Genomic DNA, 27,697 nt, shown 5'->3' on the forward strand with positions numbered 1-27,697 from the left:
CCTAGCCAGGCCTTCAAGGCCCTTAACCATCTGTCCCACTGTCCTCTCTGCGCCCTCTCCTACCCATCCCCCCCACTCCCACTAAGCGATCTCACTGGACACCAGACCGAACTGGGAGCCAACTTCCAGCACACAGCACACAGCACACAGCACACACTGAACTCTGCGCCTGGAATGTCCTCTAGCCCATCTCCACCTGGCAGGTTCTTATTCAGCCTTCTCGGTCAAAACCAAGGTTTCCTCAGCGAGGCCCTGCCCACCTGCAGGATCCTATTCAAACTGACCAGACCTTCCGAGGCTCCTATATCGTGTAGCATATGCTGTACGTCTAACAGGGCAGGGAAGCGGTCTCATAGTCACATTCTTCTCTGTGCCTGGTGCAGAGCACATGCTGGGTCTTTTCTTGCTAGTGGCTCTTCCTTGGTGCCTAACACGGTGCCCCTTACACTCAAAGACTGGGAAGGAGACCCACTCTACGGTAAGAAGCAGAACTTGGAGTCAGATGGACCTGGGCTCAAATTCCAGCTCCCCTGTGTGACCTGGGAGATGTCTTCTAACCTTGCTGGGCCTCAGTTTTCTCATCTGTAAAATGGGAACAACTCTGTCCACCTTGCAGAAAACAGGTGAGGATTGAACAAAGTAGCCCAGGTTGGAAGCCTAGCACACAGAGAATGCTAAATGAATGAATGTATGTGTGTACACACACACACACACACACACACACACAAATGTACGTTACATGTATTAATATATCATATACTAGGAAGAATGAATAAAGACCCCAGTTCCCTGGAAACTTGTTCTCAGGCACTGATCCCTTGGAAAAACATCTTAGAAGGGTTTCCGTCTGATCTGTAGACATCTCTGCACCCCAGCCTAAGCTCCACTTAATTGTCTTGCTCTGAGGGTGCCGAGTAAATACTCCAGGCCAGCTGGTGCCTGGAAACCGCCAACTGCCGGGGAGCAGCTCGTTAATTTTCCCGTCTCTGCATACAGACCCTGCAGCTTCTGCAACTCATCTTGAGAAATTGAGTGAAGCGGGTCAGGCTGGGGCCAGGGGTCGCAGGAAGTGGGGCTGGGGGTGCCAGGGGACTTGAAAGGGCCTGCCGAGGCACCGCTGGGAAGCTGTCCAGGCTGGAGGAAGTGGGACTGGAGCTGCCGAAAGGCAGATGGATCCCAGGCCCGGCCTGGCCCTGTCGGCTCTGACTCAGCTTTCGGGTCTCTGCTTGGAGGGGCGGGAAGTGGGGGGCTCACAGTGAGGCTGGACCAGCCCTCAGGGTGGCCAGCTCTGGGGGCCAGGGGGTCTGATGCCAATAGAGGAGAGGCAGTGTGACATAGTGGTTGAGAGCCGGGATCTGCAGCTAGGCTCCTTGGGTTTGAATCCTGGCCCTGCAAATTAGTGGCGTGTACTCTTGGTTCAGCTACTCAACACTTTTGTGCCTCAACTTCCCCCTATGCAAAATGAGGAGGAGGTGGAGGATGAAGAGGAGAAGGAGGAAAAGGAGGAAGAGGAGGAGGAGGGGGAGGAAGAGGAGGAGGAAGAGGGGAAGGAAGAGGAGGAGGGGGAGGACGATGACTCAGTTCATAGGGCGCTGTGGGAATCAAATACACCCTAAGAGCTTAGAACTGTGTCCAGCACGTGGGCATCACTCTGTAAATGTTAAGCTTTTATTTAGTATTATCATCATCATCATCATCATCGCTTCCTCCCCATTTGGAATCATCCTACTTGGACGTTCTCATCTGCAGACCGTGAGCCTGGACTTGACTCTGCGGTCACACGGGCATGTCACCACTTGCGCCAGCTCCGAGGTGATGCGGTGTCTGTCCTTGGCCCAAGAGGGAGAATAGAAGCCCACAGGCCCGTCACATGCCTTCACTGGGACATTTCATTTACTCAGCAGACACTTACTGCGCTCCTGCTCGGTACCAGGACTGGGTTAAGTGCTGGGACACAAAGGTGAGCAAAACCAGGCATGGTTTCGCACTGGCATCAAAAGCCTAGTGGGGAAGGCCCTCATTACATAGTCTCAAAAGTACCTGTCAAGTTAGAACTTTGGGAAGTGCCAAGAAAGAGAGGTGGGTGGAGTATTGCATGGGGGTGGGGGACAGCCTCCCCCTCTTGCACTAGTTTTCTGTGCGACCTTAGACCAGTCACTCAGCCCACCTAAGCCTCCGACCCCTCATTCTCAATGGGCACAGTGACCACTTCCCTGTCTGAATGGCTCAGCTTTCTGGAAATGTGCTTTTCTTTTATGGCCCTTCCCTTTGCCTAGGATGCTCCTGCCCACCGTCCTCTTTTCTTTGGAGAGGAGGGCGGAATAACTAGTTATCCCTGCGCATTAATTACTTCAAATATTCCCACCTCTCCCTGCAAACAACTCAGTCCTACCTCTGTGCTGCCAGAGAATTCTGCAGTCCTCTGCTGGCAAAGGGCAACACCGTCGCACGGGTCTGTCTGTGGCTTCTCCTGTTTGACCATGAGCTCCTGGAGGTACAGCTATGTCTGCGCCACCTTCCGTACCCAGAAAAACCAGAGACTGCCTGGCACAACTCCGACTCAGTCCCTGGGGGCCAGGGCAGGTGGGGAACAGGACCAGACCCTTGACCCCTAAGAGGTTGGGCCTCCAAGTTTGCTTAGAACCAATGAGTACACTCAGGTCAGAAGGCCTGGCCATGCACTCCTGGTCCTGCTACTTACTTCCTGCTGTGGCTGAGCTACTGAGTCATTGGGAGCCTTGGCGTCTCCGCCTTTCAAGTGGGGATACCTCGGAATTATGCTTTGCTGGCTCAGAGTCCTAGCATACAGCAGATGCTCGATAAAAGCCACTTCTCCCTCTTCCTTCCATCTTTAGGTGGCACTCAGGGCCAGCCCTGTGGTGGCCCAGATCAGAGACAAGGTTCTGGAAGAAAACACATGGGTAGCTTGTATTCTAAGAAGCAGGGCCCAGAGGCCAAGGAGATGGAGGGGAACAAAGGAAGGTAGCAGGTCCCTCGAAGGCGGCCAGCTGGCATTGGCACTTAGGCTGTTCCTCACAGAGTAGGACCCGTGGCCCACGTGTGACAGGCTACCCCGGGATCCTCAGCAATTCCGCTGCGCAGCCTCTCTAGAAAGTACTCCCATCCTTCCCTTGCGTGAGGCGCCCGCCTCTTGGTGCTGCAGCCCGACTGCTGATAATAAAGGCACCTCTGTGTGTCTCTGGGGAAGCGGGGCTAGGGGCGGTGGCGAGGGGGGGCCCACAAAGCCCCCGCAGCTGTGTGTTTGCAAACAGGGGAGCTGAGCTGTGCAGAGGGGCTGAAAGCACTGATTGTCTTTAATTAAAGGAGGTTGGAGGCAGTGCAGGCTTTGACAAAAGAGGTTTCCAGCCTGTTAGCAGCTTCAGCCTACGCGGAGGCTGGGCCGCCCAGGCGCGCCCCCGGCTTTGTCCCCATGGGGCCTGGCCCCGTGGAGGGCACAGCCAACACCTGCCTGGTGGGGGTGGGGGGGTGGGAGCCAAGCACACGCAGTAGGGCCGTGATGAGAGAGCTGGGCTCTGGGGCCTGGGAAGATGTCCTTGTGGCGAAGCCAGCTCTCACTCACTCACTCACTCATTCATTCATTCACTTGCTTAACAAGCATCACTGAGTACTTGCCAGGTGCGGGGTTGCTGCTCAGAACTGGGGGCAGAGATGGACAGTCCTTGCCTTTGAAGAACTTCACACTCTAAGAGGTCGCGTGGTACAGGGACTTGCAAAGAGCAGACTCTGGCACCAGCCAGCCTGGCTTGGAACCCTGGCTTTGCCGCCTATAAGCTGTATGATACTGAGCAAGTCACTTCATCTCTTTTTGCCTCAGTTTTCCCATCTGTAGGAGGGGTGTGATAAAAACAGCACATACTTTATAGGTTGTGCAAGGATCACCGAGGTATCATAAAATGTTTGCCCACCAGCGTGCTTTAAGAACGTCGACTGTCATCCTTCACTCCTTTGTTTACCCAACTCTTTACCTAGTTGGGGTCCCTGGAGGCAGTCAGTTTAGTGAGAAGAACCGAGCTCTAGGAGGCTGGCTGGGTTCTAGGCTCTAGTCCCAGCTCTGCCAGTCACTTGCCGTGTGGCTTCCCTGCCTCGGTTTCCCCACCTGTACAATTGCGGCTGGGCAGGATGGTGTGTGAGGGAGGCTCTGCAGACACAGACATCCCCCCAGTGCCCTGGGGATTGGGATCCTCTGAAGAGCCCGCCTCTCTGCGTTCCTGCCCCTGCTGCATACAAATGGGTTCAGCCTCCCACCCCAGCGGCTTCTTCAGCTCACTCCATTCTTTTGTCTTCTCTCTCCCAGGCTTGCCTTCCCGGGTCCTCAGACACATCTGCAGCCCCCTCCCCAGCAGGCACACGTGCACTGGCCATCTCTTGCTCTCACACACGCACATGCACCCACACACAGGCACACGCATGCACCTGCCCGATTCTCGCCCCCACCCCCACCCCCACCCGATAGGATCACAGTCTCTATCCTCCTCCCATACTCCAAGGCTTGCTGACTCCCTGGGTCCAGGGTGGGTGGGAGGGGGGGAGGTTGCTCACAGCCTCTGATGGCCTCCAGCCCAGCTGGCTGGGCTGGGTGGTCGCAGGGCGGTGGAGGGAGGGGGTGGAGGGCGCCAGCATCCTGGGGCCAGGCTCTTCAGGCAGTGGGAGGGGAGGTCAGTTCCTGAAAAGAGGGGGCCCAAGTCGAGCCACAAGGGGAGGGCAGGTCTGGAATCTGCACACGACAGGCATGGCGGGAGGTTGGGGGTTTACCCAACACCCACCCTGGGCCTGCAGCTCCTTGTTTAATCTGTTCAAAGGCTCTGATGAGGAAACCAAGAGTCAGAGAGGATGGATGTGACTCAAGGACCCACAAATGGGGGGGGGGGGGTCACGCCAAACCAGGACACCGCTCTGACACTTCAGAGCCCATTTTCTGAAGTACCTGCAGAATGAACAGGCCAGCCGCCCCCCCTCCCCTTGACAGATGTCAGGTGGATGATGTGGACTCTACAGGCGGAGTGACTCATCCCATACCCACAGGGGACACCAATCCAAACCTGCGGGAACCTAGCCTTGGCAGAATGGAGAAGAGCAGCCAGGCAGATAAACTCTATGCTGGCCAGAACTCAGCCTGCAGCCTCACATCCCTCAGGGCTGAGGGTGGCTTTTTCCCTGTGACCCCTGACCCCCACCCCTCAACCTGCTCTCCCCTGCTGACCTCAGGGACAAAGGGCCATCCCAGCTTTTCAGAGCCCAAAGGGCTGAATTCTCCCGGTTATCTGCCTTCCACTGGGCTGTGAGAGCCCAGAACTTCTCTCATCTTCCATGGCCACCGTGGAGTACCTACTGTGTGCACCTACTGTGTGTCAGGCGGAGACACTGAGCGCTCTGAGCTTCATACAGCCCTTCCAGGCTGACTCTCTTGTCCTTATTTTACAGACAAGTAAACAGATTTGGAGGTGGGGGCACCTGCTCAGGGCACGGAGGAAATCCGAACCAGGGCTTTATGAATCCTGTGGAGCCTTCGCTGGCTTCTTCCAGGCCCCACCGGGGCCAGGCATGGGGCGGGGGCTGCTCAGTTAGTGTGTACAGCAAATAAACTGGTGAGCAAGGAGAGTGTGCTCAGCCTGGCCAGGAGATTGCACCAGGGGGCCGGTGAGGAGACCGAGGCAGCAGGCTCTCCTCCCCAAACCTATACTGTGCACCACACCCCTCCTCTAAGGGGGAAGGTGGGGGGCTGCTTGACCGCTGAGGGCCTGGGTAGAGGACACTCTCCAGCCTACAGCTTGTCAGGCCCCTGGCGTCCAGGCAAGGGCAAGTGGTCCCCTTATGGACTGAGGGAAGAAGTGGGGAAGGGCGAGGAGAAGGGAGAAGTCAGGCTGCGAGGAGGTGAGATGGAGAGACTGAGGACGGTCAGATGGTGCAGGGAGGGCAGACAGAGGACTAGACCCAAAGGTGGACCAAGGCAGACCCCAACAGAGGAGAGAAGAAGAAAGGAGGGAAACACAGGAGAAGGGGAAGGAGGGACAAAGGGAGGGAGGAGGGAAGCAGGAGGCGGGCAGGGGAGGAGTCAAGTTCAGAGGGAGGGGAGGGGCGGGTGTGCTGCCGCAGGGGACAGACTGGCAGGCCGGGCTGAGCCCAGTGAGGCCCACGAGGAGCCGGGGTGGGTGGGGTGAGGTCCCCAGGGGGGCTGTCCCTGGAGCTGCTGCCCTAGCCCGAGACACCAGCTGTGAGGGAGGGTGCGAGTGGGTCTGTGTGGCTGCATGTGTGTGTTTCAGGGGGTGCATGTGCATTTCAGGCCCAGGCAGGTGTGGGAAGCAGACTGGGGTGTCGTTTCTTGCTCTCTTGAGTCCACATGCCCTTCTCATTTCCTATTCACCGGAACTGAGCTGAAAGATTAATTCATATTTAATATCGCCTTCCCTGGCAGGCTGGGGGTTGGTGTAGTTTGTAATTAAAAAAAGAAGGTACCAGGTAAGGTAGCACTGATCAACTGATTGATATGTTTTATCCATCCATCCATCCTTCCATCCATCCACCCACCCAGGCACCACTCACTCACTGAGTACCCGCCCCGTGCCAGCCACCGTGTTGGAGCGAACCAAAGTCACAAACCCGAAAACTCACATCCACACCGACGGGGGCAGCCTGGAGGGCCTATGGGGTCCTGAGTGTAAGTATCGGTTCCATAAATTAACATGCTCTGTGAGTTTGGGCAAGTCCCTTTGCCTCCCTGAACCCATTTCCTCACTTATAAAACAGGGTGGCAATTCCTATTCCCTGGGGTTGGTGTGGGATGAGGAACGGGCGCGTGTAACGGGCTTGGCTGAAGAAATGTTGGTTCTCCAATAGTGTGCTCTCAGGCACTGTGGCCTCCTGACCGCTACCGCTGGCCACGGACCGCCTTGGGACTCTCCTGGCTCTCGGGTCTCACCCTGTGGTGATTCTGACTAAAGACGCTGAGCATCCAGAAGCTGCCAAGTCAGTCAGGCCGGGGGGGCAGCCCCAGCTGTGCAGCCGCACTGGGGCACTGGGCTGGGAGGTGGGTCAGCCCTGCCCAGCCCAGGCAGCCGTGGAATGAGGGTGGGGATGGTGGTGGGCAGGGGCCCCACTCCGGGAAGACTCACACCTGCCCTGCCTCTCGGGCCTGGGATATCCAGGGCTTCCTCAAGCTATTTCTGCTTGTCCGCCAGGTCTTACTCAGGTGTCCCTTCCTTCAGAAAGCCCTCTGGGACTCCCAGACCGAGTGTGGTCTCATACCCACCCTCCAGGCCGCCTTATGGATTCTCGCAGTCCTCAGCTCCCCCCCTTCACACACTCCATCATCTGGGCATCAGGGTCCCGTCTCTCCTGGTCTCTCTCCATGGTGAGCTCCTGGGGGGTAGAGGCCATGTCGGGTCCCTCCCTTGTGTTCAGGCCCAGCACACTATAGGCTCTGGTCATTTCCAGAGGCGCCAGGGCATTTGCTGGTCATGGGCAGAGGGTCAGACCATATTCCGTCTGGTGTTCCTGGGGACAGGGATGAGGCTGCTGCTTTCCCTGAGGCCCCAAATCCACTTCCTCCCTGGGGAGGGGACATAGGGACTCTGCTCAATCAAGAGGTTGGGGGTGGGGTCAGGGTGACATGAGGGTTAGGTTGGGAATAAGGAATTCCAGCTCTGCCCAGACTGGCATCATTGTCCTTCGCTGTAAAGCAGGAGGGTAACTCCATGGTGACGGGTGGGGCAGAGCAGAGTCTTGGTCTCAGCCTGGTGGCCATGCCAAGGAGTGGCTTGTGGTGGCTGTTTCTTTAGATACCATCTCCCATTGGCTGCTCCTTCCCCATGGCTTGGGATCCCCCCAATCCTACGCAAAAGAAACTTTAATACAATAGCGCATCCCTGCAATCACATTGACCCCCAAGTCCCCTCCTAGGGGACATTCAGGTCTCATCCCCGACAGCAGCAGATCCAAGCTTGGCGGCCAGCTCTACTTCACTCTAGCTTTGGGCCTTGACCCTCTAGGCCCCAAATAGGGCAACCAAAGGACCCAACTGGGCCATCACTTCCTGAGGCACCCCCACGGGTCAGGGTGGCCACTCCTTACCAAGTCAGCCTGCCTCCTGCCTCCCTTCCCCCACAGCCCCCAGCTGGATGTGGCACTGAGCAGGGGGGCCTCCCTCCACTCTCCACTGGGACGTGACATTCGCCAGTGTCACTTCTGGTCCCATCTGCAGAGTGCCCCCCGCCCCCACCCCAGCAGCTAATCCCCACAAAGCCCAGCGCGGGGCCCGCATGACAAGCAGGCCCCGAGAGCCTGCAGCTCTACCGGGCGTGCTCAGAGGGGCCAAGGCGGGATTCGGCGCGGCCGTCACTCTCTCTGTCCGCTCCTCTAATTGGATTCCCAACACGCAGAGGTCAGCAAAAACGCTGGAGAGAAGAGAATCAAAGGGAAGGGGCATTGGGGAGATAAAGAGAGGCATTCTTCCCGGGCCACAAAGACTGCAGCTCGAGGGGTGGGAGGGGACCCCATCTGGAGGGGGAAGGGGCAGGGAGAGCCCGAGCGGGCCTGCTTTCCTCCAGCCTGGTGCTCCCTCACCTCGCTCACACGGTGCCTTGGGTTTGTGCACCATCCTGCCTTCTGTGAGGATGTGGGCATCCTTCAAGGCCTGGCCTCTTACTCCCGCCTGGAAGTGTTCTCGGAATATGGCAGGAAGGCTCCGGAGATGGACAGACCTGGGTCCCCTCTGGCTGGCCACCTGCTACCCAAAGTGGGGTTCAGGCAAGTCCTTGCAGCTTCCTGGCCTCAGTTTCCTCCTTTGTGGGATAAGGATAACACCAGCTGCCGCAGAGGGCAGCAGCTGGTGACATTAGTGACACACAGTGACACTAGCCCAGTCCTTGGAGCACAGGGCCAGTGCGCAGTAGGGGTGCACAGTTCATGTGTGCCCTTCCCTCTCTCACGGAGGAACCATGGCTCCTCCACCGGCCTGTCCATGACCCTGGCCTTGGGGTGCTGTGTAGACACAGTTTCTCTCCCAGGAAGAAAGAGAAAGTGCTGCATACACATAACACCTGAGACAGATGTGAGAGGAACCACAAGCCCCAGCCTGGGCGGGGACTTTGTCATCCAGCCTTTTCCACCCTCTTTGGCAGACCAGAGGCTCGAGACTCCAGGAAGTGAAGGGAAATGCCGAAGCCATTTGATTGGAAAACAGCAGAGCCTGGGGGAGAACCCTGACCCCAGCCCTGCACTCTCACCGAAGCCCCCCAGGGCCCCCACGCTCTTCCCATGAATGATAAGCAGCGTCTGCATGTCTGCGTTGTCGGCACAACCAGCGGGGGAGGCGGGCAGGCCATCCTTGCTACAAAACGGGCCCTATTTGCTTTACGAACATTGCAACTGCTGACTTTGGTTCATGAAAGAGACATGAAGAGGACCTCAAAGGGAATTTCTAAGAGACAGAAAATCAATGGCCCTGACATCCTGGCCCCCAGAAACTATGTGTATGTACACACACACACACACACACACACGTGCACAGTCCACTATTTTCCAAAGCATGTACACACGCACATGCTTACAAATACCCATTTTCAAGTGTACGCATGAATATATACACTCTGGCTGGATCTCCTGTGGATGGATGTGCCCAAAAGCACATGTATCCACCTGACCTGCGGTGCACACATCCAAGAACATGGCCAGGGACCCTCACATGCAAGGATGGATGCATACACTTGTTTCATGTGGCGCACACATTCCTTTACATGTACTGCTCCAGCCGATCTAGCACATACATGTGTATGCTCCCCACTGCACACACATACATTGAGGCAGGTCAGAGAGACAGAGGAACACACAAATACAGGGACAATAATGACTCACAGGGGGCTCCAGGGTGACCTGCTCGGACATGGGCACGTATGTGTCCCACCCCTGAAATGTACGCACCTGCTCATATGTCTAGAAATGTTCCAGGAACACAGGTGGATGTTGGGTCAATGGGCACACCTGTGCAGATACGGATACAAACACACTCCCAGCAGGCCCAGCAAACACTCACACAGCTAATGGAGCCAGCACACATGCATGCGTGCGCGTGCATGCGCGTGCACATACACACACGCGCGCGCGCGCGCGCCGGGATGTTCTGCCCCGATGCACGGACCCAGCACGTGTGTGCATGCACATCCGTCTCAGGCCTCCAGGGAGCTCCCACAGACAGCTCTGACAGCAGGGTGTGGGGGGGAGGGCAGCCCAGGGCTAGGGTTGCCAGGGAGACGGATGTGGGGCTCCCAAAGCTGCACGGCCGCCCAGGCAGCGCAAAAAGGCCAGCAACCACTCTTAGGTCTTTAAAATGTTGCTAAACAGATGGCAACACGTTTAAGGGAAGAAACTTGAGTCCGGTTTCCTGGAAGGGCCAGGGTGACAGGAGGCTCTGGGCCCAGAATTTGCTGGGGACAGAGGGACAGAGGTGGGCAGGGCTCTGACTGGCCCCAAAATCCCACCCAGCCCACCAGTCATGCTGTCATGCACAACAAGGTTATGGGCCTCATTTGCTGTGTGGCCTGGAGCAAGTCACCTGCCCTCTCTGAACCTCACTTTCCTCCCCTCTAGAAGGGGATGGTGACAACCCTGACCATTTAGTTAGTAAGTTCCAGGCTAGGATCAGCACTGACCACACGCTCTGCTTTCATTGTCTCATTGAGTCCTTACAGCTGGCCTGTAACACTCCATTTATTGTGATGCTCACTTTATTATTTATTGTTTCTTTATTATTGTCATCTATATCCACTTTGTAGATGAGGAGATCAAGGCTCTGGGAAGTGAGTCATCTGTCCTGGGTCACATGGGGGGGTAAATGTTGGGGCCAGTATCTGCACATACGCAGCTGGCTCTAACCGATGTCGCTAAACCTTCCTGGCAGGCAAGGTGGGGTTGTCATTCTCATGTCACAGATGGTCACAGCTGCCCTGCTGGCCTCACCAGAGGCTTATAGAACCAGAGGCCATTAGTGCATAAGAGTCATTCTGTAGGCAGTGACACTGCGCCCCACAGGCAGGAGGGGAGTGGGTTCCAGGGTAAGGGCGCAGAGCCCAGATTTGGACCCAGGCACCCGGACTCTGTGAGCCACTCCTGTGCTGCTCAGTAAACGTATCCTGTCTGGTTACAATGATATTGTTCCACACGCACATATTAGGCACCTGCTGTTTGCCCAGACTGCTTGTAACTGAGAGGGGAGAGGATCATCAACCAAGTCTCGCCTGGGAGACATGTATGCACAGCCTTGATCTCCAGGGGCTCTGCCCGGGCGCTGACTATGCCCGCCTGAGAAGGAGTCCTTTCTGGAGCAGGAGGACCCCCTCTGCTCCCCATTTTCTCCTGAGCCCCCTTAACTCCTCTGAACCTCTCCCAAACCCCATGCTGGGACTGAACGCCCCACTTAACAATGAAGAGACTGTGGCTCTGACCCAGTGAGTCCAGGCAGCAGGGCCAGGACCTGAACCCAAGACCAGGAAACTCATGAGCACACAGTAGGCTCGTACTAGCTCCTGCAGAGAGACGGGCACCCCAGCAGGCTCTGTGCACGGGGTGCAAACACTGTCAGGCCAACACAGCCAGGGAGCCGGGGCTGGAATCACGTGCCGTAACGTATGAACACGAGTAATACGGGCAGACATTCTCTGAGGCCCCCAGCTCCGAGAAGGATTTGGGATTGTATGGGAAATGTTGAGTATCAGGAATAAGGACCCTCCATCCATGCCTAGAAGTATCTGTCCCAACAACAGACACCTGCTGGGCACCCTGGCCATGCTGGGTCCCCCAGAGCCCACCGGAGGTGGTAGGAAGAAGTACCGCCTCACTAAGGGCCCTGGATAGTACCATCGGGAACATCGGGGCTGTCAGGGCATGGTCTGAGACTGGGTGAGCGGGCTGCAACAAACCGTTACTGACTAGACCCAGGCCTAGCAGTTCTAGAGATCGCACACAGCGGTGGGAAGACAGAAGTGCTGTCCTCAGGGGGCACACATTCCGCCTGGGAAAGACAAATAGCAAAGGAACAAGCAAGTGAACACACGGTATGTCAGACGGCGGTAAGGATCGTGGAGGGAAATAAGGCAGGGAAGGGGGTGGGATGCATGTTTCTACATGTGTGTACACATGTGCTCTCTTCAAAGCTGGGGTGCGGGAGGGGCTCAGTCGGTTAAGCGTCCAACTTCGGCTCAGGTCATAATCTCACAGTTTGTGGGTTCGAGCCCCGCGTCGGGCTCTGTGCTGACAGCTCTGAGCCTGGAGCCTGCTTCAAATTCTGTATCTCCCTCGCTCTCTGACCCTCCCCTGCTCACGCTGTCTCTCTCTCTCTCTCTCTCAGAAATAAATAAAATATACAAAAAAAAACTGGGGTGCAGGGGAGGCCTGGTGAGAAGGTGACTTTGGGGCAGAGACCTGAAGAAGGTGAGAGGGATACCTGACAAAAGAACATTCCAGGCAGAAGAAACCAAGGAGACCAGTGTGTCTGGAGTGGAGGAGGCTGGGAGGAAAGACTGGTGAGAGAGAGAGAAGGGGCGACAGGTCTGTAGGGCCTTGTGGGGCACTTCTAGGACCTTGGCTTTTGTTCCGTGTAAGCTGAGGGGCCTCAGGGGGCTCTGAGCACAGGAGAGGTGTGATCCCCCTACTCCCCCTGATTTTTAGAGGGACCTCTGGCTGCAGGGTGGAGCGCATACTGTAGGGGGCAAGAAGGAGGCAGGGAGAGACGTGCAGGAGGCAGTTAGGTTTGGGAGTCCGGACTACAGAGAAGGGGTCCAGGCTGGAGATAATCCCAGAGATGGCATTTGAAGCCACGGGCCTGGACGGAATCACCCAGACAGAGGAGAGAAGTCAGGAGGCCAAGGACTCAGCATGGGGCCCTTTGTGGTGATGATGAGCCAGAACTGGCTACGAAGCAGCAGGGACGCCAGGAGACAGTGCGGGCCCGGGAGACGCAGTGGTCACTTTGTCTAAGCCTCAGGGACTCTGAGGCCTGGGAGCAGACCGTGGGATTGGTGACGTGGACATCACGTGGCCTTGATTTTGAGCAGCTTGAATGGAATGATGGGGCATAGGTGTGACATGAGTGGGTTCAGGGCTGGGAGGGTTAGAGCCTGGGCACCAGGGTCCAACAGGCCTGGCAGCCTGGCTGTGGTCCCGGCTCTGACTCTTCCCAGCCGTAGGCCTCGGGCAACTCACTCCACTGCCTGAGCCTTAATTTCCGCATCTGAAGAGTGGGGGTAACATGCTCTCACTTCCTAGGTTGTTGAAATAAGAGTTGGGAGAAAATTTTACTAACAATGAAATGGGTACAAATATTCCCAGAGGAAGATGACAGCTTTGCATTTCACTTCTGGCTCACCATCGATTAGCTGTGTGATCCCACACTGGTGTTTTAACCTCTCTGAGCCTCCACTTCCCCCTCTCTAAAATGAGAATATCAACTGTAGCCAACTTCTGGGACCCGTAGGATTCAGTAAAGCTGGAGTGCCTGGGTGGCTTAGGTGGCTGAGCATCTTAGTCTTGATTTCGACTCAGGTCATGATCCTGAGGTCATGGGATTGAGTCCCACACAGGGCTCTGTACTGGGCGTGGAGCCTGCTTAAGATTGCCCTCCACCCGCTTCCTGCTCCCTCTCTCTCTCTGCCCCTCTCCCTGCTTGCTCTTTCTTTTTCAAAAAGGAAGGAAGGAAGGAAGGAAGGAAGGAAGGAAGGAAGGAAGGAAGGAAGGAAGGAAGGAAGGAGCAAGAAAATAATAAAATGCTGTAAAAAACAAAAATGTTTAAAAAAAAAAAGGATTCAGTAAAGTATTCTATACGAAGCCTAGGGCGTAGATCTGGTGACTAGCAGGAGCTCAAGCCGCCAATGTGTGTCCCCTCCTCCTTGGGCTTTCGTCTGTTACAAACACCTGGAGTCCGGCAGGAGGTTCAGGGAGCTGGGGCAGGACGCTGGCTGCACGCTGTGTCCTGGACAGGCCGTTTCATCCGACATCTTGGGGCCTCAGTTTTCATAACCACGAGGTTGCTGGCCAGTCATCTTGGGCCCTTCCCTCAGGGAGCAGGGAAGACGGCCGGCAAAGCGAGTGCGCTGTATGGACGCCAGTGCGAGGGAGAGAGCATGCGTTGTGGGCCTGCTGGTGGGCTGGGCAGACGGGTTACCGTGAGCAGGAAACAAATCTGCGTGACTAAAACGATACCATCATGCGGCCTCCACGGGCCTCCGTGGGAAACGACCAGAAAGGCCTGGGGAAGAAGCAAACGGCCCGGGATACCAGACAGGGTAGGAGTTCCCAGGGTCGACTGACCCTCAGGGAGACGCTGGTTGGTCCCCGGGCCTTGGGTTGGCTCATCTACAGGGTTGTCAGGAGCCGGTTCACATTTCGCCACACTCACCCCCACACTCCTCTTCACGCACACCCTGCATCCGAGCTGTGAGCGACTCATCCCCGGGGGTGGACCATCTCTTCCCACCCAGATGGAGACTAAGGTCCCCGGTGGTGTTTCGGGCGAGGCCCTGGGTCTCATCCCTGCCGAGATGGAGGCCAAGGGTGGAGGCCGTCTGCCTCTCCATGGGAGCCCGTGTCATCTAGTCCCCGTTCTGCCCCAAAGTGTCGCGTGACCCTGGGGAAGTCAGGTCCTCTCCTGACTTGAGTTTTCCTTGTCTCTAAAATGCCGATAATAACCTTCGCCTCGCTTCTCTCATGTGGGTATCATGCGGATCAAAGTATCTCATAGGGTGAGACCAAATGTTATACAAAAGCAGCCTCTAATCTTTTCTGGAACAAGGCAGGGTGTAAGTAAATAAATACTGTACATATGTAAGACATTATAATTACAAATGGCATTTCCCCCCCAAGCTATGGAAAAACTCCCTACCAGCTTGGTATACAGTGTGAAGAATTCTCATTAAGGCTTCAGGAGGGCTGAGTTCCGATTCTAGCTCTGTACCTGACAAGGTGAATGAGCCTGGGCAAGTCACCCCACCCCCTCTCTGCCCAAAGCCTTGGTAGGGATCGAACACACAGTGGTCTCCGAGGGGCTCTGTCAGCTCTGCTGGTGAGGAATTAACAATATAATGTCCCCCATCTCCCCAAGGAAAGCCATCTAGGGTGGGGGAAAGGACTCAGGCTTTTGCAAGCAGGTCAATTCAAGCCTCTTACTTGCTGTGTGGCCCTGGCCAACGCGCCCGGAATTCCCCTGTCTGGGCCTGTTCCTCCGCGGAGGTCATAGTTCATACCTAAAGGTTCGGAGTAGGGGGGAGCAGGGAGAAGCCAGCAGGATGGGGGCTGAGGACAAAGGGCCCCCGAGGAGGGGGTGCCCTGCAGGGCGGGATGGAGGCCGGAGTGGGGCCCGAGGGGCCCGAGCCAGCTGCCGCAGAGCAATGAAAATCTCTTAACCACACGGAATTGTTAACGGCTCCCAAATCCTGTTGTAACACAGGCTTAGAAAGGCTTAAACTGTTAAATGCATAAACTTCCTCAATAAACGGGCCTCTCTCGCCAGATCCTGAAGCCCAGCCAGATGTAAAGGCAGCGGCTGGAGGGAGGGGAGCTTCCCCAGCTGTTGACGGTCTTGCCAGAGCGCTGTGGAGGCGGCCTGTGACCAAATCGTCGGCCTTGGCGCCTCCAGGGCCCCACGCCAGCCTGGGGGCGAGAGAGAGGACAGCGCAGGGGCTCCAGAGTCAGACAGCCTGCGCCCCAGTCCTATCCCTTCCTAACCGTGCAAGCTGGGGCTCTCTCTGGGCCTCAGTTTCCTCTTCTGTAAAACAGAAATGATGATACCTAAGTCCAAGGGGGGACGGAGAGTCACTGAGACCCAGAGTGAGAGCGGCCTGGTCCACAGGAAGCTCCTAACAAATGTGAGTGCTGGGTGCCTGCCACAAGGCTTTTCGCCACCTCCAAGAAGCGGGAGAAATCAGAGTGGGGGGCATGCGGATGTGCCCCCATCCCTGCCACCTTGGAGGAGTGTGGCCGTGGGCCCCAGGCTGCTTCCTAGACTGTTAGGGGCATTCAACAAGGTCACCGTGCTGTTTGAGAGATGAGGTGAGCATTCGGTGAATGCTGGGGGGCAGGGGGGCGGACAGCCTCTTCTGTTTGGCCAGAGGTTAGATAGGGGTAGGGGCGTGCCTCTCCTGGAGGCCTTCTGTCCCTTGAGCAGGAGGAGAAGAGACCCCAAAGGGGCTTCTCCACCCCAATCTTTGCTCTGGAACAGCGTTTCATTGTGCCTGGCATCTCGCTATGAAAGCAACTCATCCTTCAAGGCCCAGCCACAAGCCTCCCTCCCCTACCAGGAAGCCCTTCTGATTGTCCCAGCAGGGTGACCCCATAGTCCTGAGCCCCTCCCCCCCGTTATCTGTCAAGCCCTTCACCCCCACCGCCTCCGGGGCCCCTCAGCAATCTGCGTGGTGGGGAGGACAGAGTACACCCAGGCCCGGCCCCATTCTGGTTAATCAGTTGTCCAGCGGTTGCAGAAAGCCAAGTTCACATTCTGCCTCCCCTGCTTGCCAGCCGTGTGGTCTTGGGCAACTTGCTGACCCTCCCTGGACCTCAGTCTCATCATTTGTAAAATGGAGCTAACAGTATCAACAGAAGATTCAAAAAGGTACTAGAGCATGTAACACAGCACTGGGCACCCAGCAGGGAACGCCCGCCCCGGCCCTTGCAGCCTCCACCTCACTCAGCTCTTAGAAGCCTGGCATCCCTCTACCTTTCTCCTCTGTCGACTTCTCCTTTCCCCACCCCACCCCCATCACCAGATGGCTGCACCTTGTGTGTGTGTGTGGGGGGGGGGGGCGGAGGTGGTCAAGCAAGAGGCCAGGGTTAAAAACGTCAGTATCATTTCTGACCATCTTTTTCTGGACTAATTCCTGCCTTTGGTTCCTTCCAATCTCTAAAGCCCTGGGACAATGGCTCCTCCTCCAGGGGGCTTCCCTAGCCTTCCCTTGACTCCTTCCCAAGTGCCCCAAGGCTATAGTAACAGAAGGAGCCATCTCCCCGACCCCAGCCTGGGAGCTCTAGGAAGGAAGGCCTTCATCTTCTCTGCAGTCCCCACATCTGGCCCAGGGTCTGGTGCTCAATAGGTGCCTGGGGAGCTGTTACGAGTACTGGAGGTCAAAATTGTTCAATATTTCCTGCCCAAACCCCCGAGGGAATACAAAGACTATATCATCCCATGCCCTGATATTCAGATCCTTCCATTTAGTTAACTCAGAGAGGAAATTGGGCTGAAATGGCCCTCCCTTCCTTTCTAGGAATACCAGCTCTGGCTGCCTCAGGGCCTTTGCACCTCCTCCTCCTCCCTTGGCTAACTCCTGCTCCTCACTGGGCTTCCATGGAAACAGCTCCTCTTTCCAGAAGCCTTCCTCTGACCACCAAGGCCCTGGCTGAGGCTTCCCTAGGTGGGTTGGATGCCTTTGTCTGCTTCCACCTTCACTACCTGCAGGCACATCTGTCAACATCTCCAGACTGGGTGGTCCGGGAGGGCAGGGCCCATAACTGATCTTTCCCAAAACCTCAATGCCTGGCACAGCACCTGGCACATGACAGGCACTCAATATGTGCTAGCCTCCTGGTCTTCTATGAAGACATCACTGGCCTCTCCAAGAAGCAAAAAAATCTGAAGCTGGTGTTCAGTGAATCTCTGATGGGTGGCTGGCTAGCTGGACAAGTAGACCAATGCATGGACAGATGGATGGAGAGTTGTAAACAAAGCTGCTTTGAGATCATTGGGTGAAGGGGCACTTCAATTTTTAAGAGCAGAGAGCTGAATAGCCTGAGTATGCTGGCCAAGGTGCCCTCCAATCCCTTTTTCAAAAGGCTGGACTGTGTGGTCTGGGGCCTGGCCTGAGCCTCGGGGTCTGGAGGGGATGCCTATTATCCCTCCTCCCCCAGCTGGGCGTCTCCACCCTGCCCCTGAAGAGATGTAGCAGAACTTTCCGTGTGGGGGTCTGGGCCTCTCCTCCCACCCAGCATTCCAACCCTCACACCCTTTCCCCAGCCAGCACAGGCCCTGCCAGCTGGCGGCCTCCCTCCTCCTCACCCCAAGACTGACCGCGCCTTACCCTGCGGACTTGCCAGACTCATCTGGACCACTGGTCCAGCCTCTATGGGAAGGGCTGGAACTGAAAGCAGGGTAGGAAGGAGGCCACCCTGAGGGTGGCCGAGGTTCCAACCCCGAGGGTCCAGAGATAACCCCTGGCCCCTCCCTACCTTGGCTGAGGGAGCACAGGATTCTGGGAGAAAAACAGAAAATAAAGCAACAGGCATAACATCTCCTACTGGCGAGCATGTGGGGAAACAGGCACTCTGGAAGTTGGCTGCCAGGAGGGTACCTGGGCGGTCCCTTTCTGGAGGGTAATTTGGCAGTGTGTGTCAAGTCTCTAAAACACATTTGATCCCACAATTCCACATCTGGAAACATATCTACTCAAATTCCAGTAATAGTGCACAAAGAGACAGGACAGTGACATGCTTCCCAGCACTCATTAAGGTAGCGAAAAATGGCCAGCAATCTACGTGTCGATCAACAGAGGACTGGTAAAGAAATTATGACACATCTTTCCTGTGGAATTCTAAGAGCTTTCCAAAATGTTGTGGAGATCTAACCTGACATGGGGAAGTGTCCATAAAACATCAGTCAGTCAAAAATCCTCCTGTATTTTTAGCAGGAGTCCATTTTTTTCTTTAAAAATAATCAACATGGGGGCGCCTGGGAGGCTCAGTCGGTTAAGTGTCCAACTTAGGCTCAGGTCATGATCTCAAGTTCGTGATTTTGAGCCCCCTGTCGGGCTCTGTGCTGACAGCTCAGAGCCTGGAGCCTGCTTTGGATTCTGTGTGTCTCTCTCTCTCTGCCCCTCCCCTGCTTGTGCTCGGTCTCTCTTTCTCTCTCTCTTTCTCTCTCTCTAAAATAAAAATTAAACATAAAAAAAAATAAATCAATATGTGTAAATATACCTACAAGGATCTCCACCAGCCTGTTAACAGTGACTATCTCTGGATAATTTTAATTTTGTCCTTTTTGCTTATTAGTAATTTCTAAAGATTTTACAAATGACCTACATTGTAAGGAAAATTTTCTTTTCCTCAAAATCAAAAGCTCATCAGAGAGCGAGAAAAACATTCACCGCAGAAGACAGTGTTCTTAGAGGTCCCTGTTTTTATTTTCATAACACTTTTCTAGGTATTTTCTCATTTACTCTGCACAGCAGCCTTTCTGTTTATCCTGTTTTGCAGATGAGAAAACAAAGGCTGGGAGAGGGTCAGTTGCTTGCCCAAGGTCAGGCACATAGTCAGGCGGAGCTGGGGTTTGAAACCAGGTCTCCAAGGCCAAGGTCAAGGAGAGGCAGCAGGCTGGGAAGGTGGGGGTGGGGTGGGTGGGTGGCAAGGCTGGGAGCCGCCAAGCAGGGCAGGGTGGAGGAGAGGGAGAGGCTGGGAGAAGCCCAGCAGCTGGGAACTGGGAGTCTAGGCTGGAGCCAGAGGATCAACATGAACATGCAACCGGCCCCACTCCCACTCCCCTCCCCGCTGGCTCAAAGCCCCTCTCCTTGTCCAAGCCAAATATTAAAAATCCCATTCCACCCTGACAGTACACGGCAATCACGATCACTGTGGAACTGCCTCTGATCCCTTACAAATCGGGTCTGCTGTTGGGAGAGAGGAGGGCAGGGTCCCCACCAGCGGTTAGGCTGGGGGATCTGATAGGCTCAGGCAAGTAGGAGCTGAGGTAGGGAAAGAGAGACCAAGAGAAACTGGGATACAGAGACAAACTTGGAGAAACTGAGGCAGGAGCACATTCACAGTCAAGCCCATGAACATCTGGAAAGAGTCAAGAAAACTGACTTGGGAGCTTGAGGAAGGAGCCGCTGCAGAGAAGGAATTCTAGGGCCACCCTCCTGTCCCGCTCTCCCCCCAGCTCCCCCCGCCAGTGCCAGCAGACCTGCTGGTGACAAGCCCCAGGGGGGACCATGATGCTGAGGAGACTGGGGGCTTGGGTAGGAGGAGGGGGCAGAGTTCTTCTGGAGGAAGTCCCCGGGGTACCTCAGCTGGCAGCTGTATGGCCAGTGCAGGTCCTGATCAGGCACCCAATAAAAAGTGCACAGAGGAACGAATAGGGAGAAGTCACACCCTAGCACAAGCACCAAGTAGGGCACAGGGCACCCACCAAACACACCTATACCAACATACCTCGGGGTCTGTATTCATGCAGTGGGTTCCCTGACCTACAATTATCTCCTTCCCTTCACCCGTCCAAATCGTACTCACTCTTCAGGGCCCAATTCAAATGTCACCTCCTCCCTGAAGCCTTCTTCAGAAAAGATGCTTTCTTTCTCATAGTCTCAAAGTGCTTTGATTGGCTGCACCTCATTTCTGGAAAGGCCATACTCGGCCTTATTCTCCATGTGTCTGAGTCCCCTGCTCAGGAGCCAGTGAGCCAAACCCTGTGTCTCAGGTGCTCTCCTCCAGCCTCCCCAGGGTGGGCCCCGTCAGCTCAAGTGACACCTCTTCCAAGAAGCCTCCCCTGGCCCACCTGGCTAAAGCATAAAGAAAGTCTTCTTTGATCTCTACTGCTGCAGCTTTCTGCCCATTTCATTCATCACAGCCTATAACGATTTTATTTATTTGCTCACTAACTTTTCCCCTCCATCTTCTCCCATCCACCCACTCAGACTAAAAACTCATTCACTTCTGTGTTCCCTAGCGTCGGTATGTGCTTGGCTCATAGATGGTACTCGAAATACATACAGGTCCGCCCCAACTGAAGATGGGGTTACATCCTGATAAACTCACTGTAAGTCGAAAATCTTGCAAGTGGAAAACTCATTTAATACACCCAACCTACCGCACAACATTGCTTACCCCACTTACCTTATATGTGCTCAGCTGAGGAACACCCTCTAACCTGTTATATCTCACGCAACTTTTCGAACACTGTACTGAAAGCAGGAAAGAAATGGTTGCTCGGGTACAGAATGGTTGTTCATGTATCACTTTTTACCCTCACGATCACATGGCTGGAGGCCCAGCATCAGGAGAGAGTCGCAAACCAACTATCACCAGCCCAGAAAAGGATGAAAATTCAAAATTTGGAGTACTGTTTTGGCTGAATATATCTCACTAGAGCACCACTGTGAAGCTGAAAAATTATAAGTTGGACCATGGCAAGTTGAATCTCTGTATTTGCTGGAGGGCTAAATGGCACACAGAGGGTACTTCATACATGCTTGGTTTTTAAAATATTTTTATTAAAAAGATTTTTTAAAATGTTTTATTTATTTTTGAGAAGGGGAGGACAGCGTGAGCAGGGGAGAGTCAGAGAGAGAGACACACACACACAGAATCTTAAGATAGGCTCCAGGCTCTGAGCTAGGTGTCAGCACAGAGCCCGACGCGGGGCTAGAACCCACAAACTGTGAGATCATGACCTGAGCTGAAGTCGGACGCTCAACCAACTAAGCCACCCAGGTGGCCCCTCATATGTGCTTGTTGAAGCAAGCCCCTCCGGGCCCCACCCTTCCCTACTATGCCCTGCACACAGTAGGCACTAGAGGAGGCTGGTCAGATTGAGTCGGTTTGGCCTGCGGTTTTGTGAAATGCTTAGTGCACTGGGAGCTCCTAACCTTTCATTAGCTACCACTGCCCCCCACCCCCCACCCCCCCGCCCTGCAACGGGGTAGCTGCCACTCCCATGAGGACTCACCTACTTGTTATCTGCAAGGAGACTCTATCCGGCCTTATCTTCTCCAACTGTATTAACAAAGCAATGGATTTTTTTCCTATCAAGTTATGCTTCAATATTAAATGAATCTTTCCCGGAGATTCTGCTGACGGCCCCTTCCATCCCTGAGGGTGGATGCTCCTGGGGCTGGGTCTGTGCTCATCGATCTGACTTGAAGTCCGGCTTGTCTGAACAAGGGTATGTTACCCATGGGTTTGAGCTAACGGTGCTGTTACAGAAACATGAGGGCTGCTTGTTTAAAAATGCTGATACTTGGGGCGCCTGGATGACTCAGCTGGTTGTGTCTGACTCTTGATCTGGGCTCAAGTCATGGTCCCAGGGTCGTGGGATTGAGCCCTGCATCAGGCTCTGTGTTGAGTGCGGACCCTGCTTAAGATTCTCCTTCTCTCTCCCTCTGCCCCTCTCCTCTGCTTGTACTCTCTCCTTCTCCCAAATAAAAAATAAATAATAAATAAAGTAAAAATGCTGATCCTTGGCCCTTCAGAGCCACAGAATCAGACCTGGGGTAGAGGTTTGCACCAGACCCAGGAATCTGCATTGTAACAAACTTCCCAGTGGATTCTGAGGCAGAGTCAAGGCCGAGAATCCCTGAATTGGAGACCAAGAAAGCACGTTGCCAACCACTCAGATGTGAGCTTTAGCCACCATTCCTACACGTCCCTAGTGGGATCAGTGCCTCTGGGACTTGGGCTGGAGCAGCCCCACATCTGGGTGGCTGCAACACAGGCCACAGCGTCAGCTGGTGTCCTTCTGGCTTCCTGGGCTCATTAATCACACCCCGGCTGGCGTCAATTCACACCCAATGGCTGGGCCAGGCTGGGCCTGGGGCAGGCAGGCCGGCCGTAGGTCCGGGGAGCTGGGTCGGAGGGGCCCAGGGCCTACTTGCACAGAGAGGCTTGGACTTAGAGAACCTGCCTGCTCCAGGTAGCCTCTCTGGTGGCCTCAGCGACCCCATCTCCTGGCACTCCCACCCCACATAACTCCCTCCCCTGGAGTGTGGGCTGAACTGGGTGGCTGGCTTTTAACAAAGAGAATGTGGCAGAAGCGATGAGACGTCACTTCTGAGATGAGGTCATAAAAAGACCGTGTTTTCTGTTGTGGGTGCTCTCGAACTCTCTCGGGTCCGTCGCTCTGGGGGCAGCCACTGCCCACGTGCATCCCTGTGGCGAGGGACCAAAGCCCACAGTCAACCATGTGGGTGAATGTGGAAGCAGCCCTCCCTAGCGAGGCTATCAGATGATACTGTGGCCCCCCAGCCCAGAGCCTGCCTGCAGCTCCAGGAGAAACCTTGAACCAGAGGAAGCCCCCTAAGCCATACCTGGATCCCCGACCCCCAGAATCTGAGATTACAAATGCTTTTGTTTTCAGCTGCCATGTTCTGGGGTGACTTGTTGTGCAACAACGGGTAACTAGTGCACCTCTTCATCTGGGCACCTTCCAGGGACAGTTCTTCCTCCATTCCTCCCCGAATCCCAGCCACAGACCCGCCAGACACTGTACCAGTCTCCCTACTGGGGTGTGACACTTCATGTCCCCAGATCCTTGTAGACCCATCCTCCAGAAGGCCCGGGCCACCCAGTCAACATATGCCTCTACCAAGACTCAGCCCCAATGTCGCCTCCTCTGTGAAGCCCTCCTTCTCTTTCTGTGCCCACTGCAGCCCAAGCGGTTCCAATCAAAGCAAGTCAAAGGCATTCCCTTCCTTGTCCAGGTACAGTCTGTGTCTCCTGCCAGACTGTGAGCTCCTAGACAGCAGGGCCACAGCCGCGCTCATCTGTCTTACCCGACGCTCAAGGTCTGACACAGAGCAGGCGCGGGCGAGGTTTGATGAGTGAATAAACAATGAGCAAGGAGTGGCTGATTCTGCCCTGTGCCCCCACGGCTCCCCACCTCCCGAGGCTGTGCACTTTCACGCTCAAGTACAGAAAACCAGATCTGTTATCTTCCCCCAGACCTAGCTTTTTCTCCCGAAGTCCTTGGTTCTTTTCCAGGACCATCATGTCCCTGCAAGCCGGACTTCACGGTTTCCTCCTTTCCCACCTGTCTGCACATGCCATCCCTCTCGCTCACCCTGCTCACACCCCTGCATTCTGGCGCTGCTCCTCCCCCGCACGGCGGATGCCCACTCCAGATGGCCACCATCTCTCGAGAACACGGCGGCAGCTTCCCCACAGGCCCCTGCTCTTGTCTCGTGCACCCCACATGCCTTTCCAGACACCTTTAAAATGCTGCTTCAGAGCACGGAGGGTAGGAACAGGGACAGTGGATGTGATGGCATCTTATAACAGGGAGGGTGACTATAGCTACCTCAAGGCCACGCTTTCACCAGTGCTGCAGGGACCCTGGAGTCGGGTCCGGACTCTTTGCTTGGCACATGGGGGACCCCAGGATCTGATTCCAGTGGAAAAGGCAAGAGGAAGTGGCACAAATGGGGCTGTAAATCACCATCACAACTCACACTGCAGAGTACCTGCACCAGGCCGGGCTTTGCATACATTCTGTCTCATTTAGTTAACATTTATTAAGCTTCTACTGTATACTACAAGCCATTATAGATGCTTTACAGTCTTGACTTGTTGAATCTTCAGAGGTACCCTATGAAAGAGGGTTTCATACTCAGCTTAGGACAGACAGCTAATGACAGGCAGGGCTGGTGTCCGAACGCAGGTCTGTCCACCTTCATAGCCATCTACCACTGTGCATTACCTCTTACAAACTTCTTAGGTTTGCAAACCACCTCCATGATTCTTCGCCACAGTCACCTTCCTTACGACATTTCCTTAAGTTCACCGAAGGGGCATGGTGGCTAAGGGCGGGCTTGGAATCACACTGCCTGTGGAAGACTCCTGGCTCCCTCACTCACTCTCTGAGTCTCAAGGTCTCAATTTCTTCCTATAAAATGGCACTTTCTCTCTCACTGGGCTCTTGTGAGGATTACATGAGTTAGACCTATAAAGTGCTGAGCCCAAAGTAAAAGTAGGTCAGGGGGCCACCTCCTAGAGTAGGGAGTAAGCATGTAACTTGCCTTGGCCACTGAAGTGTAGAGAGGAGTGTGCGAGCCACGGAAGGCAGAACGCCAGCACACAGTCCAGCTCATGCAGCCTCTCTGTCCTCATGACCCCAACATTGCAAATGGCGGCTTCTCCCTCCACTCGGCTCCCAGAGGGAGGAATCCCGGAGCTGACCCACAATGGACACATAGCACTGGACAAGAAATAAACCTCTACTGTTTGGTCACTTCCAGCTAGCCTGGCTTATACTGACCAATTCAGCCCAAGTCCAGTAAGTGTGAACTTATGAATGTTATTTACTATGACTTATTTCTTAAACACGAAGCCACATCACTTTTGCAGATGAAGACACACAGCACCACTTCCCATGGTTGATAGTCATGTCATAATTAAAATGAGAAATGTTAATCCTCGTACCAACTAAAAGCACCTGGCAAGCTCTTGTCACTCAAGAAGCAGCTTTCTTCAAATGTTTCCCTCTAAGATGCTGCACAGTGGCTGCAGATTTGGAAACCTGGCCAAAGAGTGCCCCAGGCTGCTGCCCTCACCAGCCCGAGACAGGCCAAAGTCCACGGCCAATACCAACTCCACACGCTTGCGGGCGGCACCTGCCCCACTGCGGCGGTCCTTACCTCTGCAGACCGTGCCATTCTCCACAGCCTCGAATCCGGCTTTGCACATGCAGCGTCCGATGGGTACCAGCCACTCGCCGTCCCCATTACAGTAGAGCTTGATGGGCACGTCCACCTCCTCAGCATTGGCGATGCAGCTGCCCCGGGCAGCCACCAGCGATGTGCTCTCCGCCCCCGACAGCGTCTCCTGGAAGACGGCACCGTTCTGGATGATGCGGGGGCACTTTCGGTAGAAGACACGCACGGCGATAAGGGACATGCAGCCACCGTAGTCCTGGAAGGCCAGGTAGAAGCCGCTGCGGGACACCGGCCCGAAGCTCCGCACCTCGGTGTTGATTTTCATGACCCGGCCACCCAGGTCCACCTGGGAGAAGCTCTCGTCGGCCGCAATGGTGTCCACCTTCACCCATGGGTTCTCCATCCAGTTGGGGAAGGTCTTGGTGGCCGAGTCGAAGTCGGCCTCGTAGTAATAGAGGTTGAAGGTCTCCTTGCAGGAGCCGGGCACGCTGGGGATGCTGCTGCAGTCACGCACGGAGAACTTCATCTCCACGTGGATGCGGTGGGCGCCACGGCGCCGGATGAACTTGGTCCGTAGCCAGTTGTTCTGGCTCGACTCAAACACATTGCACACCTGGTACGTGCGGATCGTGTTCATGTTCTCATCGTAGCCGCTCACCTCTTCCCACTGTGGGTGAAACACTGGTCAGGTGGGGGAGGTGGGGCTCAGCCCCAGGGATCACCTGTCTACGGGCAAGACACAGAGCCTGCTTCAGGGAATCCTTCCGTCTGCTGGGTGTAACTAGGGGGTCTCCTGGTCTAATGGGGGACGCACAGACTCTACCTCAGGCATCTTCTAGTCTGATGATGGAGACGTGATTCGTGCCATCAGAGAACTCCCAAGCTGAGGCAGAGACATGGCCTTGGCTCCAAGGAATTCCCCAGACTGTGAGGGGAGGCATGCCAGTCTGATGGGAAGGGCACACATACTGCTCTTGGTTTTTCCCTGATTAATATGGGAGATGTGACCCTCAGTCCAGGGCAATAAAGGAGACATGGCCCCTGCTCCTGGGAAGCTCCCACCTGGAAGGAAAATCAGGGAGAGGCCCCCTCCTGAGGGAATTCCCTCTGCTGACAGCAGACACAGCTTTGTGTCTGGGGAGTACTAGTCTGAGGCGGGAGACAGAACTTCTGCCTCCTGGGAGCTCCAATTCCGATCTGGGAGACACAGTCCTTGGCCCAGGGGATTCCCAGTCTGACGGAAGAAGGGCTCTCACCCCCCAGGATGGGGAAGACAGGCAGTCTGTTCTGGGGCCTTAAGTAGTTAAGATGGTACCTGGAGGGAGACTTGCTCCCTGCTGGCCTGTGGCAGGTGCTTCAGCACCCTCCCCAGGCCCCAGCCAGGCTCCTGCACGCCCAGCTGAGAGCTCCCGAGCCCCACTGCTGGGTGTGGCTGGGCGGGGTCAAGGAAAGCTAGGGATGAGGGTGCGGGGCCCACACTGTCTCCTCACAGACCCTCCCAGGCCAACCTTCACATACTGAGCCTTTGTTCACACTTTTGTGCCCTCCTTGAGCATCCTCTGTCTTCTCCGTCCTTCTGGAACCTCTCGCAGCAGGCTCTCTCTGGCTGAAGTGTCTGCATTCGCTGGCTCTCCCTTGGGTCTTTGGGGACAACTGGCCTGGCCTGGGCAAGGGCCCGGTCACTCTTGGCCCTCTGGGCCCGGTCTCCCCAGTGGGGCTGAAAGCTTACTGAGGGTGGCTATGCACCCCCTCTTTTGGCACTGGGCTGCCTTTACCTGGGGTGGGCCCAGAAGAGCCCCAACAGCAGAACACACGCTCCCACCCACGCCGGCCTGGGGTGGGTGCCGTAAGAGGACCTTGTGTCTTTGACATTATTGTCTCACATGGTGCATATTATTATTCCATCTTACAAATGAGGGAGTAGAAGCCAGGGAAGTGAGGCCATGGGACCCAAGCCACACAGACCTAGACCCACTCCTGCACTTGCACACTCAGCCTCGAAACACAAGGACCCACAAGTGACCCAGGAGTCCCGGGTTCTGTCCCTGCTCTGCTAACTTGATGCATGGCCTTGGACAAGTCACTTGCCCTTGCTGGGCCTCTATTTCCCCAGCGTGTGGAGGAGGGGGAGGCAGGTGGTGGTAGGGGCGTCACCCTCAAGTGGGTGTTCTTTGTCCACTGGCTTCCCTTGGATATCTGGGCCGAATCTGTGTGGGGCACTATGGTGGCTGGCAGCCTGGGGAAGGGCGATGCTGTGAAGGGCTGGTGCCCATGGGGAAGGCTGAGCCGGA

The 27,697-nt window shown here is 55.4% G+C and overlaps 1 protein-coding gene across 3 annotated transcripts in view; it reads right to left on the reverse strand.

The window, feature by feature from the left end:
• EPHB2 (EPH receptor B2) overlaps window positions 1-27,697 on the reverse strand; it is a 184,194-nt gene that overhangs the window by 93,777 nt on the left and 62,720 nt on the right. For all 3 annotated transcript variants that reach the window (XM_039233743.1, XM_039233734.1, XM_039233725.1), the window contains exon 3: window positions 25,389-26,073. In XM_039233743.1, coding sequence (XP_039089674.1) covers window positions 25,389-26,073 — 685 coding nt within the window. The remainder of the gene's footprint in view (window positions 1-25,388; window positions 26,074-27,697) is intronic.

Source organism: Hyaena hyaena, unplaced genomic scaffold (assembly GCF_003009895.1).
Source record: "Hyaena hyaena isolate Hyena2069 unplaced genomic scaffold, ASM300989v1 scaffold_3, whole genome shotgun sequence".
NCBI classification, from domain to species: domain Eukaryota; kingdom Metazoa; phylum Chordata; class Mammalia; order Carnivora; family Hyaenidae; genus Hyaena; species Hyaena hyaena.